General features: G+C 43.7%; 1 protein-coding gene across 1 annotated transcript in view; it reads right to left on the bottom strand.

Moving 5' to 3' along the window:
* The window catches only part of LOC128740945 (protein dachsous), a 34,100-nt gene that overhangs the window by 6,111 nt on the left and 4,582 nt on the right, over positions 1 to 23,407 (bottom strand). The window contains exons 3-8 of the mRNA XM_053836522.1: positions 14,711 to 15,199; positions 14,050 to 14,648; positions 13,525 to 13,990; positions 12,960 to 13,462; positions 11,421 to 12,900; positions 10,986 to 11,358 (exon numbers count right to left, since the gene is read on the bottom strand). Coding sequence (XP_053692497.1) covers positions 10,986 to 11,358; positions 11,421 to 12,900; positions 12,960 to 13,462; positions 13,525 to 13,990; positions 14,050 to 14,648; positions 14,711 to 15,199 — 3,910 coding nt within the window. The remainder of the gene's footprint in view (positions 1 to 10,985; positions 11,359 to 11,420; positions 12,901 to 12,959; positions 13,463 to 13,524; positions 13,991 to 14,049; positions 14,649 to 14,710; positions 15,200 to 23,407) is intronic.

The following is a 23,407-nucleotide window of genomic DNA, read 5'->3' as shown; positions in this document are numbered from 1 at the left end:
ACATATCGCAAGGTAATATATCTGTTTACTAAATAAAAAAATTATTTTCAACAAATAAGCTAAGACGCGGTAGCAATGATCAAAAATGTAACTATGACCTATGTTAGCGGGATAAAACTAAACAAATATCAATAGCCAGTAGTTGCTTTCGGCTAAGAAAGCAATTTATTATGCTAAAACCAATTTTATATTCCGTTACTTTCAACTTGGCCTATGCCGTATACTGCTTCAAAAATCAGTATATTTAGGACACCGATTTAACGCGAATTCACCGAAACCCTAGTTACCAAAAGTCAGCATATATTTCAGGGAACATTTGTCGGTTATTTTGACTATTAGTTGCTTCAAAATGATGAACAATTTTAGAAAAAATGATAATTTTATCCAGCACCTTTTTGCTGCATCGAATAGGAAAATATGCAATGTGTGCCCAACAGATGTCTTGCATGTGTGTGTAGCAAAAGCCCTATGGGATTCTCCTCTGCCAGAGAAACTGCAAGCTGAGTGAAAACTGTTTCACACTACTCTCCATATTCTCGCCGATCTTCGTGTTCCTCGATTTGTACTGGCTTCTAAAATCAACAATATTCAACTGCATTTCTTCGCCGACGCCTCGTCGATCGCTTACGGCGTATGCTGCTATATACGAACGGAGACGGCAAAGGGTGTTGCTGTGCAGCTACTATCGTCGAAGTCGAAGGACGCACCTTTGTCTACACATCACTCTATCGCTAGGCTAGAACTGTGCGCTGCACACTTAGCCACTCAACTGTACAAGAAGATCGAGTTGTCGTAGCTAGATCCGAAATGGGTCGTTGGTGGCTGGGTCTGGAAAGAATGTAGCTACGTTAGCTGTAAGCGCACCAGACTATTCGTCCATTCCACCACTCACCATGATCGTCTACTCTGCCGCTTAGCGCAACGCGATAGCTTCGCTGCGCAATTATCGGATCTCACCAAAGGTGGACGTGTCGCCCAGTCATCATCACTGAAATGGATCTCGCCGTTCGTAGACGAAGACGGTACTATCCGTGTCGGTGGTCGTTTAAGTAACGCCGCGCTATCCGACGCTATCAAACATCCGATCGCTCTGTCCGCCAAACATCCGCTGTCTGCTCTGCTGGCTAGCAGTTATCACGTAAGACTACTGCACGTAGGTTCACAACTCCGGATAGCCACTCTCCACCAGAAGTTCTGGATCGTCGGCGGTAGAAATCTTGTTAAGTCCGTCTTCCACCAATGCTACACTTGTTTCAAATTCAAGCCCACTCTAGTCCAGCAGAGCACTGCCGATCTACCGGTATCGTGAGTTTCGCCGACGCGTGCGTTTTCCGGATGCGGTGTCGACTATTGTGGACCATTCTACGTAAAGTCTGCAGTTCGAAAGCGTGGTCCTACCAAAGTATACGTGACCATCTTCGTCTGCTTTTCAACTAAAGCTGTCCACATCGAGTTAGCGCTCATAGCTGCTCTACGTCGTCTTGTCGCCCGCCGGGGAAGGTTTGCCGAATTACAATCTGACAACGCTACTACCTTCAAAGGAACCTCACATGCTCCCAATAGAATATACCGCATGCTGAAGGTCGAAGTCGCTGATCGTGAACAGATCTTAAGCTGGTGTTCAACTAACGAGATTAGCTGGACATTCATTCCGCCTAGAGCCCCACATTTCGGAGGGCTTTGGGAAGCAGTAGTCAAATCGGCGAAAAATCATCTCCTCAAGGTAGCTGGCAACATCAATTTGGCTTATGAAGATCTGCTAACCTAATTGGCGGAAGTCGAAATGTGCCTCTACTCTCGACCTCTCACGCTGCGATACCAGAGGACCCCAATGACCTAGACGTATTTACACCTGGCCACTTCCTAGTGGAAAGTAATTTACAAGCAGTTCCTGAAATCGATTTGAAGGAGATCGCTGATAATCGTTTGAGCCACTGGGAATTGACGCAACCAAGGGTTGTAACCCTCCTGTCACCATCGACATCGGTGCCATCGTCATCATCAATGAAGACAACATACCGCCAGCGAAATGGCCGCTGGGAAGAATCGTGAAGCTCCACCCTGGTAAGGACGGTGTTGTCTGTGTGGTGACCCTCAAAACAGCACTCTCCGATAACGTCGTCCAGGCTGTGGCTCGACATAGTAGCTGTAAGTTATTGAAACACTAATGTTTCAAGGTGGCCGGAATGTTAGGATTATACATTATAAATATGACCCACCCTAACAAATTATTAATCACGAGAGCACTCATCACACTTGAGAGTGAGTGTACCGGATCGATGACCGATGTTCGTCATCCACACTGTGTGCCTACAGAAGAGGCAACAGTCAGCCTATAAAATGATCTATTATCACTAATCAGACACAGATTAGTCTTAAATTACACTTTGTCAATAGCAAACCTACGTCGCTCGTTTTTCTCTTTTATTCGGTCGATGACATTGACCTTGTGTTGTGCGGTCAAGTTCCCGTCAAAAGAAGGGACTTTGGTGATCAGTTCAGTGTTCGGTTTGGCAGATTCCTGCCGGAGTGATTTCTCGGAGCTAGCGAAGCGTTAGTGAAGAAAGTCCTTCGAAGTGCGGTTCCATTCTATCTCGTTAACACAGTGATTACTGACATGAATTCGACTTTATGCCCGAAACTGTGAGAAGGCGGTGGCAGCGGAAATTAAAGGCTAGAAGAAAACGAACGTGTGCCTCTCATGGACGCTAATCATCCGCGTTAGAACGAACTAGAACGAACTGAACCCTTCGTAAGACGCCTGCTTTGCCCTTCGTAACAAGACCGTTGTGTAAAGCTGGCGATGCACCAAACCCTTAACAGACCAAAGAACTACCTTTATCGACTTGAAGTCGTAACTCTGCTCACGGAGGACATTCGCACCGTGGCCGTTTTTGAGCGGAAGCTACAGCGGACAGGAACTGCGTCAGGTGAAAGCTGACTTGCCCATGCATTCCGGTGATAACACATACTGCCTCCAGCATTCCGGCGGTAACACATACTGTCTTATTGCTATGGTTCGGTATGTACTGGCTACTCTCACTGCTATGAGCCGGAAGGTACTATTTAGCTTTACACCATATCGTAGTACCGACGATAATATGCTGGCCAGTAGTCGTCGTTTGCTGCTACTAGGCCCGTACCTATTCGGTATTATTCTGACTAACGCGTTGATAGTCTTCGCTGCCTTCTCACAGGCGTAGCCGACGGGACCGTTGAAGTTAAGCCTATCATCCATCATTACTCCAAGATGCTTAAGCATACGCGTTGAGGTTTTACCGCTACTGACCAGCAGGACCTCCGTTTTGTGGTGGATTAGCTTTGCTCCCTGCATCAGTTTTCTATTTATCTTATTGCCACGGTCTTATTCACCTCCTCCAGTGTTTCGCCGATAACACGGCAAAGCTGACAATCTGCCCTCCTCTGGGCAGTTTCAACGTCTGTACTCCATTGTACATCCTGTTCCAAAGCGTTGGGCCGAGGATGGAGCCTTGCGGAACTCCCGCCATGATGTTCATCATCTTCCGCCCCTCTGCGGACTCGTAAACAAGTTCTCGGTTTTGGATGTAACTCTTCAGAATTCTGCACGGACTGGGCGATGGCCTCCCAGCTGGCACTGTTAAAAGCGTTTTTTACGTCGATCGTTACAACGGCGCAATAACGATCTCCTCTTCGCTTCTGTTTAGCTGATTTCTCGGCTCGCTCGACTACTATCCGAATTGCATCTACAGTGGATTTCCCTTTGTGGAATCCGAACTGCATATTTGACAGACCGTGTTGACCTTCCGTGTACGTCGTCAGCCTGTCTAGGATAATCCTCTCCAGAAGGTTCCCACATGTATCCAACCGACATATCGGACTATATGATGATGAGTCCCCTGCAGGCTTTCCTGGCTTCGGCAACAGCCAGAAGCTAGCGCTATTTCCACCTGTCCGGGAAATGACCATCCTCTAGGCATTCTTCTTGATCCTCAAGCTTTAGGTCGTTTAGCTATTGTCCCTAGCTCATCATTGGAGACTTGCAGACCTTCGGCATTGTCTGTCTCTTCTAGACCGTACGGAGTTTTCGGCCACATTGTAGTGTCGTGCGTCGGGAGAAGTCCCTCTACGATAACCTTCAGCTTAACGGAGGACAGCTCCCTAGTTGTCAAAGGTCTCTGACACAGCTCCTTTTAACAGCTGCTTTTGCTCAGCTTTATCTCCCGTTTCAATGCAGCCCTGGCTAGTCTGAACTCCAGGCTACGCTCTTCTCGATCTGCTGCAGTTCTGGCTCTCTGAACGTGTCTTCTAGCTCTGAGACAACTAGTGCGGAGGTTGCTAAGTGTCTCGGTCCACCAGTAAGCTGGGCGCCGGTAGTTCCTCGGCTCCAGTTTTCTCGGCATGGTCGCATCACATGCGCTCGCCAGGATAGCCATCAACTCGTCCGCAGTCAGGATCGGTATTTCACAGTCAACTCGGAGAGCCTGAATAAAGAGATCCTTGTCGAAAGCCGTCGTTTTCCATTCTCTCTCGAAAGTTCTTGCTCTTTGTGTAACCACTGAATTCCGCTGGCCGATGCTATACCTGATCGCTTGATGATCACTATGTGTATAGTCCTCACATACTCCCCAGTTCATGTTCGGCATTAGCGACGGGCTGCCGAAAAATACGTCGACGATGGATTCGCGTCCGTCTTTGCGAAAAGTGCTCACGTTGCCTTTGTTCAACAGCATCACATCCAGTTTAGTCAAGGCCTCCAACAGGCTGTACCCTCTGGAGTTAGTACATCTGCTATTACAGTCCACGGCTCAAGCATTGAAATCTCTTCCGATGATGATTGGTGTTCATCCGACGAGCTTCTCGGTGACCGTATCCGGCATCTGATGGAACTGCTCTAAGGTCCATCTTGGTAGTGTGTAGCAGCTGCATATAAAATAGCTGCATATATTCTGTTGATTTTGCCAACCAATATACCTTGATATGGGCTCGAAACCACTTCCTCAATGGGAAACTTACCCATTGCGTGTATCGCAGCCATCGCTGCTTTGTCGGCTGCCCAGTTACCGTTGCCGGGTGGAACTCGGTACGGCTCTGCAATTATTGCGACGTGACACATTGTTTCCGTTGTCGACTGTCATAATAGTTGTGCTGTGTCACAATGATTGAGATTTATCTGGGTTACGTCTATTACTGCTGGCCCACCTTTGCCTTCTTATATGCTGGGCATTGGAAGCCCCCGTCGGTCGTGGGGTCATTTCTCTGTTCGTTAGCATGCACCTCGGTGGTTTTGCGCAGTCGCTTGTAAAACGGCCGTTCTCGTCGCATTTCCGACACGATCTGGATCTATCCGGACCTTGACAGTTTCGAGTTTGATGTACGAAGCCCTAGCACTTTCTTTTTCTACCCAAATTCAACTTCCACCAACCACTCAACTTCACCCACCAAGGTCTAGTTGCCTCATTGGTCGCTATTGCATTTCATGTTGATCGGTTTTTTAGTTCAAAAGTTATATACATATAAAATACGAAAAATACGAGACTTCATTTTCTCATAGATCCCTTAACCGATTTAAGAACAAAACTGATTGCATATGAAAGATTAACCTTTCAAACCATTAACTTCCAAATTTCATTACGATTGGGCTTGTGGTTTGAAAGTTATATAAAGAAATGTGAAAAAAAGTAGTTAAAACATATTTTCGTTGCATATACTGCCCATAAATGCACAACAGTCCCATCTGACTTTTCACCACTTTTGAGATAAACCTGGGAACCATCTTTAAATTGACTGGTCTTTCAATATTTAAAACAAAAAAGTTATGTTTGTTCCCAAGATGTTGAAAAAAATATCAAACTATGTCAGTCCCATACTACAAATAAACGCATAACTGTCACAGTAGTAAAATATATCAATAAGCATCCGTTTTTTGGAAAAGCCTGGACCGATTCGACTGCAACAGCTACCAAAAGGAAGATTTTATGGTCTAGAAGAACATTATTGAAGAGAATTTGGATCAGACGTACGGCTCCGAAGTTATAGTGGGAACAAGTTCCGGAATATATGGAACTTGAACATAGCACCTTGACTCACAACAAACCCATCATGTGACACCTACAAATACACGGATTTGCAAATCTAGACTATTGGTAGTCGTATAAAGTGTTGGAGACGACGTCATTGGCCACATCTAAACATGTTCGTGAATCTTCCGGATACCTCGATGGGAATCAGTTTCTGAATTTAACTAAAATACAACATGTGACATCTCTAAGTCGGTACACGAAATTGCAAAAAGTTCATTTGTTTGAAATAGTTCATTTGTTGTACCATATAGAGTCCAGGATCATATTGGTCATACTCGGACACGTTCTGGGAGTGTTCTGGACACCCAGGAAAGCGACCAGCTTCTGAGTCAAACAAACGCCATCATGCGACCTCACTATAAACTTAAGATAACAAATTACAATAAAAAGATGAAAAGGCCAGCAAGAGATTTGAGTCAAAAAGGACATTTTGAACAATTGAATTGAACGAGCACGTGAATTATCAAAACAACAACGACACGTGGTCTTGAAAATACTGCCGAGTCACCGACAACGCAAGGATCAAGGCATGCTGTGGCTGTTATGCATTTATTCTTGGCTATTCAATCACAAATAAATGCATATCAGTAACTTCGGCAGTTTTTCTCAGTTTTGGAACAAATTTTAGGTCACTCCCAACAAACATTTTCCTTGAATAGTAGCTTGTTCGACCATTGTACAGCTAATTACCGGAAAACATGCGCTTAACATAAGCTGTTATTCAACGAAAATGTTTGTTGGGTTGTGAACAAATTGCTTGTGAAAGTATTCTGTTATGTACATTCAAGTGATTTTATGACGATTTGGACGATTTGTTTCCAAAATCGATTCAATATTAAAGCAAAATTGTCGTGGCTTCAACAGCGTTTTTCGTAGTTGAACGTTTTTGCAGATGTGACTGTCTTCCATTTATGGGCAGTAAAGTAATTAGCAAAATAACTTAGTTCATCTAGAATTGCTATATCTTTGATTCCTAGGTAAAATAAAACTAGTTAAGCTATGCAAAACGAAGAAAAAATCAGAAAAAATTGCATTAAAATATCAGCAAAAATGTCAAGCTAATTTGTATTCAAAATACTATCTACTTTCAAAATCAACTTTGCAGCGCAAATTTTGTTTCTTTTTATTTTTTTGCTTATAATATTATTTCTCTCTGCATTAAAGTGTAAATAGAAGTAATAATACCGGCTTTATTTTGTGTTTTATCTTAAAAACCTAAAGTGTCCGAGCATAGACGACTTCCCCCTACATGTTCCTTGACATAAGGGAATCAGTGCTGAAGGACAAGAAGAGGAGGGGGGGTTCATAACAGGGGGAGAGGCCATAACTCCGAAAAGCCTGGACGAATTCTTCATCAAACTTGGCACACATGTTCCTTGACATTAGAGAATCAGCACTGAGAAGTTGACAAAAGGGGGGAATCCCCAACAAGAGATCTAAATAAGTAAAAGGGGTTGTGTTTCTCTTGCGTTTAAACCATTGAAACCTTGCATTTTGAGAAAAGAGGGGGGTTCCACCGAGGACGAATATATGGTAAATAAACCTTTGTTTCGTTTCCATTATAGCGATTTTCTTTGAGCAAACCGATGCATAATTAACTACGTGAGAGAAGGGGGAGTTGACTGGGAAGGAATCGACAAGTAGGGGGACGAGGAACGTGGGTATGAATGTATGTTCTGCCATAGCTCCGGAACTTCTGGATTGTTCTTCATCAAACGTCGTTTGTCAAACACATGCTTTTTGGCATAAAAAAATCAGCACCGCGGGGTTGACAAAAGATGGAGACTGTCTCTTACAAGGGGAGAGTTTTCCTTTCCGTCCTCATCAAGATGACACGGGTAAGATAGGCAAGGCACAAATCTTCCACATGATTGTGAGGAACGTGCTGCTCGAGCCAAAGAGGCTGATACAAGGGGAGAGAAGAGAAAGGTTCAAATGGGTAAAGGGGTGCGTTTCTCTTGCATTTGGAACGATAGCAGTTGTACCTTCCAGTTGGTTTGAAGGTATGACGCTGGTCTAATAAGCCAGTCGTCCTATGTTCGAATCTCGACTGGGAGAGGCTGTCAGAGTCAATAGGATCGTAGCAACTGGCCCTGCAATTGCCCTGCACTCCCTGCCCTGCATAGAAGGTCAAGTTTCGATAACGGAATGTAGCAACTAGGCTTTGCTAGCAGTTGTACAAGTTGTTTTATTTCTGAAAGGGGAAATAGGGTGGCCATCAAAAGGGAGAGGTTCAAAAACGTAAAAAAACCTTTGAGTCGTTTTATAGGGATTACCGAGAAGAATACAGATTTACAAGTGATAGCAAATAGCTATTACATTTGTCCAGATGTCCAGATTCAATATTTAAAAAATTTGAATAATTTTTAACGATAATTGTATAGCCAAACGATAATTGTATATTTTTGCAACAACTATTAGGCATCAGTAACGAGCAATTATAAAGGTTCTTAACAAGATTTTATCTACTTTAACTTCGATATTCATATTCAGAAGGCCAGAGCTTTCAAAAACTTAGGAATATGATTGTTAGTATATAATTATACCAGATTGTCCTATAATTAAGCAAATAAAGATTTCAACTAGCAAGGAATATGTATGGCCTTTGTAATATATGAAAATCTATCTTCTTCTTCTATCTATAAGAGGCTTGTCTGTAGCCAAAACCAGGTGTCTGACAGGACGTCCTAAGAAATTTATCGGTAATTAAAAACAGACCCCTGAAAGGACGTCTTACTTTCGTAGCAGTCGGTGCTATTCTCAGTCACCTCACTGGTCTACTGCTGGACAGCTCCATTGCTCAATTGATCGGGTAGACTGCTCCACTGGACTGGTCGACTAGACTGGTCGATTTGATTGTTCGACTGGGCTGCTCAACTTAACTGTTCGACTGGATTGTTTGAATCGACTGCTCGACTGAACAGCTTGATTCAACTGCTCAACTCGAGTAGTACACTCGATTAAACTGCTCGACTCAACTTTTCGATTCAACTATTCGACTTAGCTACTCGATCCGACTGCTCGACAGAACTGTTCGGTGCGACTGCTTGACTTGACAGCCTGACTCAACAGCTCGAACAGACTGCTTGACTTAATCACTCGACTCGACTGCTCGACTAGACTACTCGTTTCAACTGCTCGATTCGATTATTCGACTTTACTTCTCGATTCTACTATTCGAGTCGGCTGCTCGACTTACTACGCGACCCGTCCGCTCGACTAGTCTAGTCGATTTAACTGCTTGACTAAACAGATTGATTAAACTACTAGACTAAACTGCTCAATTTGACTGCTCTTGACTTGACTGTTCGATTCGACTACTCGGTTCAGCTGCTTGACTCAACTTCTTGACTTCAACAGCTCGACTCGATTGCTCGTCGCGATATGAACATGCCACTCATTTGAATTGGTTCGCTGCCGAAAATGGACAGTTTAGAGCCACAAAAGAACCATTTTGCCCACCTATAGAATCAACACAGGGGAAATAATGTTTTTATTCAGTTAAATAAAACCCAATGCGAGCATAAAAACCGTTTGTGGCTATGACTCTTTATCGTACAACATTATTCTAATCGTAAGATCTTCGCATACCGTGATGCAAATAAATTTAATATAAAGCTCAAAGAACTAGTGCTAGAACTAAAGGGTAAACATCTTCGCAAACACTGGCAAAGGGAATTTATCCGCAGTTTTCTTGACAGACATTTATATTTTCCGGATCGTAAGATTCGGGCTCAACTAGTATAGTATAAAGTATATCATTCGAATCAGTTTCGAAAACTGAGCATTGTGTGTGTGACGCTTTTAATCTCACTCACTTTTTCCGGAGATGGCTGGATGTTTAGTTCAAAAGTTATAAAATTACGAGACTTCATTTTCTCATAGATCCCTTAACCGATTTAAAAAGAAAACTGATTGCACATGAAAGGGGAGCCTTTCAAACCCTGAACTTCCAAATTTCTTGATGATTGAGTTTGTAGTTTGAAAGTTATATCAAGAAATGTGAAAAAATCAGAGGGATTGTGCACAAGACATGACCGCATAGGTGACGTAGGACTGATGTTTCCTCCTTTGCCGCGTCCAGACATCCCGATGAGATGTTGCAAGTAACTCAGCAAGCGTTTGAGTAATGCTGTTCGTCGGTTTACCTCGTGTTGTATACTGGAGCAAGCGACAAGAATCGGTCCGTCCTATTTTTCATGGTCCGTCATTGCATCACCTACGTTGAACAAACTGGGGGATTTCAATTTCAGACTGAACAAAAGAGTTATCAGTGCGAGCCGTTCACCTTTTGCTGCCAAAGAAAAATTACGCTGCGTATTACTGTAGCATTGGTGGTGGATAGATTTGTGTTGCTAAAGAAAACCCTAAGCTCCAAGTTTCCTAAGTTTCATTAATTACCGAAAACCGTTCTTTTAAGAACGAACAAATTCTTATGTGAAGATGCAGCGAAAAGGTGGACAGTTTTGTCATCTACTATGACTCTCTATATCAGAGAGCTCTCTTCACTCCATTGCATTGTTTACCGAAATCCGTACTATTATCAGTACGTAAGAGGATTGTAAACAAAAGCATATTTCCTACTCTTGTAAGCAATTCAAATTTTAAACATCATCAGAGGCAGCTTTTTGGAATAAGTTGGCGTTTTGATTCATTCAGATGCAATCTTCTATGGTCTTTTATGTTACATTTAAATGAATCAGAAAGTTGCAGGAAATTGTACTGTAAAAGTTCCCAAGTTTGGAAAAAATTAGCTGCAAATTTGGATTGCCTTTGTAACTGCAGAAAAGCAAATCAAACACGAAATATTTCGTTCTGAAGTTGAAAAGTGAACATCTCAACTTCGAATAAAAGAATGAGAATAATCAATAATGAAATATGACTTGAAAAAAAATGAGTTAATAAAGAAAACAAACAACTTACCCAGCAGTGGTAATAACACCGGTCTTGCTATCAATATCGAACAACCATTCGGTGACGTTCGCCAGCGAATAAACGATCCTCGCATTGATTCCAATATCCGCATCCACCGCCTTGACCGTCAACACGGTTGTCCCAATCTGGGCATCCTCATCGACCGTGGCAATGTACTTCTGCAGCTCAAATTTCGGATCATTATCGTTTTCATCCTCCACCCGAATGGTGATATTGCAGTGACCCTGGTGCGACGTCGGTGATCCGCGATCCTGTGCCGTAATCTGCAGCACATACCGCGCGTGGATCTCCCGATCCAACGGCCGAGCCGTCAGTGCTCCCGTATTCATATCGATGCTAAACTTATTTCCGATGTTGCCGCCTGAAATAGAAGCCCAAATTCAATTCTGTTTTTAGTACTAATCAATCTGACGAAGAACTTACCCGAAATACTGTAGGTGATCTCCCCGTTCAAACCTTCGTCGGCATCACTGGCCACAACGGTGTGAATCACCGACAGTTCGTTGTTTTCCGGCACCGCTAGCGGGTAGCACGAACCGGGGAAAAACTCCGGTGCATGATCGTTCACATCGGTTATGCGAACAACCAACGTCGCCACATCGAACTGGCTCAGATCTTTCGACGTTTTCGAAGCAGCACTCTTGAAACGGTTCTGTTCCGTAACGTAGATCGGAATCGTGTACAGGTCCTTCGATTCACGATCGAACGGCCCACGGGTGGTCACAATTCCCCGAATCGAATCCACCATGAAGTGATCCTCGCCGGTTCCTTTCGGAATTTCGTACGTCAGGTTTGCGTTTCCATTGTCGTTGTAAGATTTGGCCGAAACGCGCACCACAAAGCTTCCCGTCGGTACGTTCTCGGTGATGTTTACGTGGTAGACGGACTCCAGGAAGCGCGGCGGGTTGTTGGTCGTGTTCTGGATTACGACCTGAATGGTGATTTTGGCTTCCTTCGAACGGGGCACACCCTGATCGGAGGCAGCAATCACCAGATTGTACCGGCTGGTGACGGAACTCTTCAGGTGGTCCGCGATGAAGTTACTGCTGAAGGCTTTCGCGACCCGTATGAAGCCGGTATCGATGTCGATCGAGAACCGTTCGTCGTCGTTGCCGCTGATGATTTTGTAGATGATGCGGCCATTTTCGCCACTGTCACGATCGGTAGCCACCACATGGGAAACGATTTGGTTGACTTCCAGAGAATCACTGATGTAGACGGTGGAGTCTTGTGCCTGCGGCACAACGAAGGCCGGTGAGTTGTCGTTTACATCCGTGACCATGATTCTGGCCGTTGCCGAGGTGGTCATCCTTTCCGTTACATTTGAGGACTGATCCGTGGCTTGAACGATCAGCAGGAATTCCTTGGTTTCTTCGTAGTCTAGAGGGGCCAGTAGGGTCAGTGAACCGGTTAGGGAGTCGATCGAGAAGAACTCCTTTTGGGAGGTCGTAGATTTGGAGAGGTTGTACTTCAACTCAGCGTTCGTGCCAGAATCAGCATCGGTGGCGGTGAAGTTGAACACGATCGAGCCCACTGTACTGTCCTCCGAAATGTAGACGTTGATTGGATCGTTTTGCCACTTTGGTGGGTTGTCGTTGACATCGGCGATTTCGATCTTAACCGTAACGGCCGAACTTTGTGGATTGTTACTGGCACTGGTGTCTAGCGCACGGATTTCCATGCGATATTCGTTTTGTTGTTCGCGATCCAAGGATCGCGCCACTACTAGCTTTCCAGAGTTACGATCGATATCAAAAGCGCCTTCTGTGATGTCGTTTGTCAACGGGGTTAAAGTGTAGGTTATGTGCAGATCGTTTGTACCGGCGATCAAGTTCTCCGCGTCCGACTGCTCACTGCCGCTGATCGAGCCGATAACATGTCCTACTCCAACGTCTTCGCGAAGCTGTAGGGAAAAAAGTTGAATCAACTACTAAGTCTTTGATTGATTTGGTCTAAACTTACCCTGAACACCAAACTAGAACTCGTAAATGTTGGTCGATTATCGTTAAGATCCAGAACTTCGATCCTCAGCAAACGTACCGTTTGCCTCGGGGGCTTACCACTATCCGTGGCGGCCACCGCCAACCGGTAGATTGTCTTCTCCTCGTGATCGAGTGAAGCTTTCGTTCGGATCACCCCAGTTAGCGGATCGATCGAGAACATCCCATGACCATCCGAATCTCGTCCTTTCAGAATCGAATAAGTAATCGACGCATTCATACCAAAGTCGCGATCAATCGCCCGCACCCGAACGACTTCGGTTCCGGTGGGTTGTTCCTCACGTACACTAACGACGTCCTCCTGGGGATCGACGATTTCCGGAGAGTTGTCGTTGACATCCAGGATTTTTATCTTGACTGAGACCCGCGAGCTGCGGTAGGGAGTTCCCTGGTCACGTGCCTCCACCACCAGATCGTAGTTGCTTTTCGTTTCCCGATCCAGACTATCCCGGGTGGTGATTTCGCCTGCGAAATTAAATTAAGTTAGTTCTGTTGAAGACCCTATTTCTAAACTGGATGTTATTTACCTGACACCGGATTAATCTGGAAGCTTGTGTTGCTTGGAATAAGACTGTATCGGACGACAGCGTTGATACCGGCATCGTCATCACTTGCCGTTACCAAGCCAATGACCGATCCTCGTCGCATGTTTTCCTCAATCTCGAACTCGTACAGTTGTTTCGCGAAAACCGGACTGTTATCGTTGGCGTCCAGCACGGTAACGATGACGTGACTCGTCGCCGTAAGCGTCGGAACTCCATTGTCACTGACGATAACCGTGATGTTGTACCGCTCCTGCAACTCCCGATCTAGCTTCGTACGCAGATAAATCCATCCACTGTTCGGGAATATTCCGAAGATCTGCGGAATGCTGCTGTCGTGTGCTCGGGTGCTGGATTTCCCCGAACGAGGTCTGTTATCGTCTCCCAGGATGCGATAGGTTAGCCGAGCATTGTTTCCAGTATCCGCATCCACTGCACTTACTTGCAGAATCTAGTCAAAGAATTAGAAAGTTAGTTTGTTTCTCGCTTTTTAGGTGAGAAAAAACTTACCTGTGAATTACTGGGCGTCGATTCCAAAACCTTAATCAAATACTCGTGCTTCTCAAACACCGGCGCATTATCGTTAACATCCTGAACCTCAACTAAGATGGTCAAATTCGTCGACAACGAAGGAATCCCCGAATCGGAAGCCGTCACAATCAGCGTGTGCCGCTGGATGGTTTCATAATCCAAAGGCCGTGCCAAACTCAAATGACCACTGCGGCTATCGATGCTGAAAAGATTACCCGTCGTCGGTCCATTATTGCTCAACCGGTACGTGATCACACCGCTCATTCCGGAGTCCCGATCGTGAGCGTTGGCCGCATACAGCGGCGATCCGATTTCCACATTCTCCGGAACCGATATGCGAACCGTGCTGGACTCAAACTCCGGCGGGTTGTCGTTGACATCTTCGATGTCGATGTTAACCTGAGTGTGTCCATACGCAGGAGGATCACCGCTGGTTGCTTGAATGTTCAGCAAAACCTGCGGTTTCGTTTCGTGATCGAGTGTACTCGCTACGCGAATATTTCCCGAAACCGGATCGATCGCGAAGTATCCATCCGGATCACCGGAGTAGATGAAGTATCGAATGGAACCGCGACTTCCTGCAATTGGATCAATATGTTTGCATACAATCTAGAAACTTATTTAGGGGCTGAATACCAACCTGAATTACTGCTGGTGGCAGAGACGGTTCCGACAACCGTGTTCTTCTTAACATCCTCCTTAACGTAGTACGTGTACCGGGGCTTATCGAATATCGGCGGCCGCTGGGTGGCATCGATCACGCTGATGAACACCTCGGCATCGTGCGTCGATCGCAGGCCACCTCCGTCGCTGGCGGAAATGTTCAACCGATGGTACGGTTGGCTGCGGCTCGACAGCATGTTCGGCCGGGCAACGAAGATCTCCCCGGTTAGGCGATCCATTCGAAAGATACCGGCTTCGTTGCCGGCGACGATTCGGTAGCTTATGGTGCCGAAACTTCCACTGTCCGAATCGGTTGCCACAACGACCACCACCGGGGTCGATAGTAGCGAGTTGGTTGGCATCGATTCCCGTAGCGATACGTTGTATTCTCGGGGGTAAAACGTTGGCCGGTTGTCGTTGACGTCGGTCAGCTGGATTTTGACCATGGCCGTTGTGCTGAGACCACCTGATAGAGGGAATATAAAAATAAATATGTTGAAATTTGAACTTGAAAGCAATGGGTTTTAAGGAGTTTGTTGAAATTGAGGTTATATGATTTATTCGGAACCAATTCGGAATCAATTTCCTACTAACATTGTATGTCTGGGGCTTACTTGGAGTTTGATTGAGATTTATCATTTGAAAATTATAAATATTCTAAGTCTAACCCAACTTATCATATATATTTTCAAACGAATACTTTTCAAGGTTGCAGCTTGGTTTGAACATCTGTCCTTTAGTAATTAAAAATATTCAAAATTGAGCCTTTAAATTCATGTTTTCTAAAGATCAACATTCGTTTTGATGTTACAGATTATCATATACTTCCAGGGAAAATTATTGGGTTTGATGCCAAATTTAGTGCTCAGCGATGCCGAACAAAACCAAGGATAATAATTTCCCGAAAGTGTGTGACTTTCGTAGTTTTAGATGTAAACAGGTGGAAATCGCATGCGCCTATTTGTTGAAGTTTTTTTTATAAACTCTGGGGGCGTTCAGATCAAAGTAGACTGTTGCTATGAACCATTTATCGTTTTACCGTGTTTAGGGATTATGTCTACAACAGGTAAGTATTCAATTTAACCTTTCAAATGCGCGATATTCAGTAAATTTCGCCTACTACAAATAACAACTGAAAAAAAGAATCAATTTATTGATGTTAGTGAGCGTAGGCTGCCATAAACTTTCCTCTATCCCAAGAAACCGAATTTATCCTCTCATTGCGTGAGAGGATAAAGCTATATCAACTCTTTCTTTCTACCGCCGAACGATAGACTGTTCAACTGTTCGTCAGTGCGATAGAAACAAGCAGTGCGTTGCCGACAGTCAAGGCCTAAACACAATGCATACGGATTTTACTACGTTGCGGATATTTGACAGAAAACCCATGGAAAAACTGTCAAATTGCCGCAACGTAGTAAAATCCGTATGCATTGTGTCTGGGCCTTCACTCCGGCATGTCTCATGATTAAACCACCACCACCGGGTGAATTTTTTTCGTTTTATTTACTCGTATATGACTCTATACGCGGCCATGTTTTGCACGATTGCAGTTTTAGTCACGGTAAGGTCATGAAAACCACTAGAGAAACGTAATAAAACTCAAATTTATTTCAAACGAGAATTGACGCTTCGGCAACGCTGTAAGATTTCTAATGTATGCATAAAAAATGGACTGAAAGATTCTTTAAGCGATTATCCTACCATCTGGTGGTGAATCAGGCTTTGCATCGCCAATCGTAGCAACAGAAAAAAATTAACAGCATTATGAGTACAGCAGCCATGATAAAAACAGTCAAGCAATCACGTTCAAGCAAAGAATATGGACATTGTTAGGAATTCCGTGTCCGCCGAATATAGCCGATCCAGCATTTACAACATCCTCTCTCTTCTGGAGAAAGACGAGAGCCTTGAATGGAAGCCTGACGCCGGCCACGCGATCGCAACGTGCAGCACAAGTTGAAGAGGGAAACCGAGAGCAAGGTGACCTAACCGCTCCGCGCCTTTGGTCGGGAGGTCTGAGCAACCGGCAAAACGGTGAAGAAGTACCTGGCCAGAAGGGATATTTTTGTACATCAGTCGAGGCTGGTAGTAGTATCTGAGCAGCAGGCGATCACTCAGAATGACCTGCTGAAAGTGCTGGTAAAAATATCTTTCTGGCGAAGCGTGGCGTAGTAAGGTAAGATGGGATGGGAATGTCAAAGTCGGTGTTCTTTACTTCGGGGCTTGCGGTTCACAGTACGAAGTGCCTGCCAAGCGAGTGGTCGTCGGTTCGAATGTTAGTAGAATCAGACCATTCGATTTTAAGTGTCTTTAGTATGGGTTTATTCTTCTGCATTTACCAACAATGAAGTCTATTACCAAGGCTAGTTATAAGAATGGTACTTGCTTGAGGTGCGAATGAAGCCTCTTGTCCAAGGGCAAATTATAACTAGTCTCTGCACTTCCTGGCTAGAAAGCATTAATTGGTTGACAAATGACAAGCAGTAAAAAGTATAAAAAAAGACCGATACTTAAGCACGGATAATAAATAATTCGTTCATTCTATAGCGATACTGCAAAAAGAACGAAGTGCGGAATACAATATTTGGACGATATCACAATAGATCAAATTGGTCGTAGTGATAATATCCACATAGGAATAAAAATTCTACTACCCATGACTGGAAACCAGCCCATGATAAGCTGAAAGTCATCGTGGAAGAGATATTCCCACAACACCCGACGAACTTTTTTTTCGTCTTTCTACGTTCGTCCATTCTACGGAATGCTGTAGAGTGAGCTGAAACAATGGGAAAGCCGAAAAATCATAGCAAAACCGTGTATTGAGTTTATTCAAAGGGTTCTGAGTCTCAATTAGATTAAGAGAGAACTGCGCCTGTTTACCGGTCTTGTGATATGACATTGTATAAGCAATTATTATTTTCGCAAACGCGGTTTTGTATAAGATGGTCGTTTTTGTAATGTTGAGAGTGAAAATGTGAAACTTTGGCTCTAAAATTGGAATACTAATAGGATGCAGCTATCAGAATCTATGAAGACCTGGGTTGCATCACTGTTCAGGGTAAACTAGTTTTATAAACCAAGTTATCCCCGATTCACACCTATCTCGCTGTAGCTGCTAGCCTATTACTTTAAGATTTGATGGGCAAGCTTCATGCTTAAGATAAATCAAAATAATGGACGCAGTATTTCAACTTCCCCAATAGAAGATATTCGGATTTACCAGTTGTTCAGCCTCAGCAAATTGTAGTGTTTAAATCAACCCCGAAACAACAAAAAATACTCCAATCCGATCATCTTCCCTATGGAGCATGCGATTAGTGACAGGATCAGGGCTTGAAAAGCGAACGCAAGTTGAATGTGACTGCGTGAATGCGTACGCTTTCCGCATTCAACCTGCGCTTTTTGAACGATCATTTGACTGTTTTTTGAATTCAGTCAATCTGCCGCTTGCGCTGCTGCCGTCTTATAACTCATGCGGCCTCTCAAGAAAAGTCAACAGTCGTTCTGCCGCTTTGCGCGTTCAGATCGAAGAATTTAGGACTATTTAGGACCAGAATAAGTTCACGTAAGACGAGGATCGGGAAATGATGGGTGGCACTTTTCACCTGCTTGACTTAGAGGTGGTCACAGTTTGTAGATACAGTCGTGCCTGATGGCAATTCGGAGATGTATAAACGATCGCGGAACTCCAGATTAAATTTTGTCGGTAGCCATGAATTGGAGAAAATAAAGCGAATTCATAATGAAACAGCGGAAACATTTACGACTCCCATTGTGAAGTGTGCTTCATGCATGGTGCGTTCAGTAAAACAGATTCTACAGCCATTAGACATCCGATCGTAGGCTGAAAGATGAAATTTATCTCACGTCGCCATTCGAGGCAATGGATATGATTAATTCACGCTCGTTATATCTACTAAAAGATTCACTAGAAAATGGAGCAAGAAAAGCAAAGCCATGGGTATAAACGTCCATCAGAACTTGGCCCTTTTTCATCGACAGACTTCGCAGCCGGTTATTAGAGTACAGGAAAATTACGGGGCTAGTTCAAAGATCCTACTAACTCGGTAGCGGCATCGCCCAGTTTTGTGGCTATTCTTTGCTGAAATATTGTCACCATTGACCCAAAGCAAAGATTATTTCACAAAATGTGTGCTAAGAAAGGACAACAATTCGCTTTCCTTCAACTAAATTCCTGTTCGACTGGACTGCGAAAACTAAACAATGTTTACATTTTTCCACACAATCAGCAAACAACCGTAGTGGCTTCCATAGTAACCGCAGTAACCGTTCGTGCATTGAATGTCAAAACTGAACTGTGCCCTTCAGAAAGTAATCCTACCCATCAGCCGCCATTATCGCTTGTGGAAAGCTGGATACATTGGATGAATCATTAATCAAGTCTGGGAGGGAAACGATGACATTTTTTTTTTCCTTGTTAGGTACATTTTCCACTGCGACTAGTTACTTGATCTATTGTGGCAGGCCCCTGTTTATTGTAAGCCGCATCAGGGTGTTGTATCGCTATTAGTATGAGTGATTTCCACTTGCTAATCGACGGCATTGTGCCAATAAGGTATTGTTCAACGAATGAAGTTTATTGCCTTATTGGGAGAATTATTCCATACATCTGAGGGTCGTATTAAAGCCACGTCAAAGAAAGTTTTGCTTTCATGAACGAGTGTCACGCAATTGCATAGTAGATGTTCCGCAATGTTCGACGACTAGAAGTTTGTTTAGAAGGATAGTTGTTAACTCAGCGGTGATTGAGAATCTTGGTATGGTTCGTTTAAAAAGAGCGTTTAAAAATCAATTATGCTCGATAACTTTTTACACGATTTTTTAGAGCTTTCAAATGTTCTACTAAGTTATTTTGTATATTAAAATACCCATTTTTTTTCCTAAAGTCTGTTGGTCGCTAGGATGCATATTAAATGACTTATGAAATATTTAAGAAAAAAAATCTCACTATTCAACAAAAATTTTGAATTTTACAGCTACGTACCCGGTGATTATCAGCACAGGGAGTTCCAGCAAAGTACTCATGGAAAGTTGCTAAAAAAGCTGAAGAAAACCTAAACGAGCAGTAGAAATACATCCACGATACGATCAGTTTCACAACGCTGGATACTTCTGCTGTAGTCACGTCCACTGTGAGTGGTTTGATTCGAGCACCAACGAGAAAACCCGAGCCAGAGTTCTCAGCGTTGATCACTCTCGGACGAAACAAAAAGATTCGCAGAGTCTCTGGACTTCCTCGCATTAAAATCGTGTGAAAGAGTTCTGCAGAAAGAAACAGGATTCTTATATGAGAAACTAAGAGTTGAATCCCCGGGATACCTATAATAGGCTGAATTTAGAAACCTGCTGAAAATACCCTCCCGTGCCCTAGTTTTGCAAAAGTGATGGCGTGGTTAATCTTGTCAAAGGCACCAATAGGTCGGCGTATAAAACTTCTTTTTGAGCTCGTTGGACCATCCATTCCGTTATGTATGATGTAAGACAGCAGATTAGTAGTAGTAGAGCGCTGGGAAGTGAAGTCATGTTGGTCAGCACTTAGATATTGCTTACAGATCGAAAGCAGAGGTTTCATGCCCACCAGCGCAAATAGGTTCGAAACTGCACTCAGCGATGTGTTGCCTCGATAGTTGTCTACATCTCGTTTACTTCCTTTTTTGTGAATAGGGAACATATGTACAAATTTCCAACACGATGGAAAATCCCACTGGAGCTGGACATTCGAAATAAATGGAGCTACGGTGTCAGCAAACAGGCTATGTGTTTCTTTAGGAATACAGAAAGTTATCTCGACATTGATATCAATGGCACCCAACGTTTGACCATATATCCCTAGCAGCATAGTCGTTATAGAGTAGTTGAAATAACTGCTATACAACTAATACAAGTCATAAATAAGTTATTCCAACTAAATATGGTAGAAGTGTGTTACTTGGGATTGGGACATAGGTGAAAATACTTGCAAACTTCTTGAAAAAGAAACGGCACATATCCTGAGCAGCAGCAGCAACTTCCCGGTTGTGCTCCTTTGATGACGGTAGCCTGGACTCTTTGCGTTACTCGTTTACGTAGTTCCAGGAAGACTTCGGGTGATGCTTCGGGTCTTCGCTGAATACTGTGTTGATGACGCAACAAGCATTGACGATTGATTCACCTGTACAAATTGTAAGTGGACACGTGCGAAGCTTCGTGAATCGTCTTAATGCTGCTGCTCTTTTGTATGACTTTAGCCTGCATAGCTCATTCATGTGCCAAAAGGGATGAGAAGTAGTGCAGCAACTTTTTTCGGTACGCGTCGATCGATAGCATTATCAAGACATGTGAGAAGGTCTGCGCAGCGGCTTCAACATCGTCAGGATCAAGTGTGTCATTGATGCTTCGTTGATCAGCTTTCTGGAAGTAATATGAGACATCTGGAGCTGGACATCTATTGGAATTTCGAAGATTATCTTCAATGAGACGAACAGAGGAGGATGGTGTGGCAATCTCTTGAGCTAACGAAGCAGAGTTCTACGGAACGGTTGTTCTCGTTGACGATATGGTTGACTTGATGGTGCATTGCGGTATAGACCGTAGAGTTTTCAGAATCAGGTTAGAGAACACCGCTATGGGCGGCTTTCCACGAGATATCTGGCAGATTGAAGGCGTTCAATATGACTATTGGATCAAGCGGCGAAGCGTCCCTCATAACGTCCGTCCCTCATAATGTCCTCCTTCCATTCTCACGGTGGAAACACCTATTGATTTTTGATTGTTTTGACTGATGATCGGTACTTTTCAGATATCACAGATATCCCTGAACGATACTTTCTTCAGCAATATTGTAGATAATAGATACTGATAAATAATAACTCTACAATTGCCCTTTACAGTACATTTTCGAACTCTGTTTCGTTGCGGTGCTGTCGTCTATTGGTTATCTACTGAGCAAAAAACCGAAAATGAAGCCTGACCCGGCATGTTGGCAGGCTCAGCCACACTGTATTTGGTTCCAACGAGATGCTTTCCTAACAGTATAACCTGGGCGGGTAGCCCCGTTCAGTTTTTTATTCAGAATTATTTCGAGGAGTTTGACTTCATTTCTGAAACTCAGCCTAACACCAATCAGTACAGGGGAAGTAACAGTATATTTTCTTCACAAAGTGAATGATAACTACTGTTATTGTAGGATTTATATTAGCCCCTAACAAGCAACGTGAGAGTACTGCGTCAAACTTTCCTTTGACGATAAGTTCTATATTGACGGCCTAAGTAATAGTCTCATAACCAAGCTGCGATATCTAGTGAAGCAGTGCGTTGGCCGCCAGTGTCCAAAGTGACCGATGTATCTCCCAATGGTGCTGTGATTTCTCTGCTCGAAAGCATTGATTAAATCCTTGTAGTGCGGTCGATTCCGTTTTGAAAGAGAGCCGTGCAACGAAGGACGTGTAATCATAGGCTCCTTCAATATCAAGGAAAGCACAAAGTGCCGCCTCCTGATTATTGGGTGATTTCTCAACTAACGTCACTGCACTGCAGTATGGTTTCCATAGATTTGCCGTGTTGGTATGTATGGATACTTCTCGCTTGATTAGCAACATTGCTTGCAAGAGCTATTAGGGGAAGGGGTTACTGCAGACTATCCGCGAAAAGTTGATTCTAGTCTCCTGAGTAGGGAGCGATATTGAGATTAGAGCTGCTGAAAAGAGGTTTCTCCCTCATAAAAAGAGTTTGCACCGGAATTTCCACGGAATGCCGATTGGAGTGGAACGTTATCCTAGCCGAGAGATTGGAGCTGACCAGACGTTGGAAACAACATTTTCCTCACTGTTTAACGGTGCAGAACATCGAGTCCTCGTTTCGAACTGGATAGAGATTGAGGATGATGGACAGGCTGTGGATTCTCTAGCTTTCGACGAGTGACGAGTGCTGAAGAGCTATCAACGCGCCGGTTAGAAGGTCTCATATCCCCGATCTACAGGAAACGTCACCCTCTTGAATGCAACAATGATCGATTTCTGGATTTCGAATAAGATCGATACTTCGGACTGCGCCATAAAAGTAAAAGTAAAGTAAGGTTATTGACATGGCAGCAGAAAAGAAGAGGACCGAAAACTGAACCTTGGGGACGCTAGTTGAGTAAGTGCAATTAACATCATCCGGATTAAACTCTCAAGATCGAAACTCCAAGATACGATTCCTGAGGAACTTGTATTGTTGCCGCTTTACTTTCAAATCAAATGTGACTTGTAAGACAAGTCATGGTCCAGTTAGAGTTCCATGTTTTCATCGCGTAGAGCTAGAGATGGCTCTAGCGATAGCGCAGAATTTCGTTCTCCATAACAAGCAAATTAGGAAAAGTTTTGAGTGTACAGACTGGAGGACCGTAACACGTTAAAATCAACTGGTGTAAGCATTAAGGTGAAGCTACTTTTTTACTGATTTCAGTACTTGTTTCCACTATCGTTTTGTTTATGCTAAGTTTATGCTGAGTTGCTAGTAGTAGGTAATAATCTGTTATGAACAATTAAGAAACGTAGAATCACGTATCCATTTTTGCTGTTGAACTAGATCCTACAGTAATTCTGTCACATAAAATGTTGTTTACCGTGAATTTTATTATCAGAGAATTTTATAAGTATATTTTCGACACTTTACGACAGATAACAAT

Source organism: Sabethes cyaneus, chromosome 3 (genome assembly GCF_943734655.1).
Source record: "Sabethes cyaneus chromosome 3, idSabCyanKW18_F2, whole genome shotgun sequence".
Taxonomy (NCBI): Eukaryota; Metazoa; Arthropoda; class Insecta; order Diptera; family Culicidae; genus Sabethes; species Sabethes cyaneus.
Note: the sequence above shows the minus strand (reverse complement) of the source record. Positions and strands in the feature narration are given on the sequence as shown.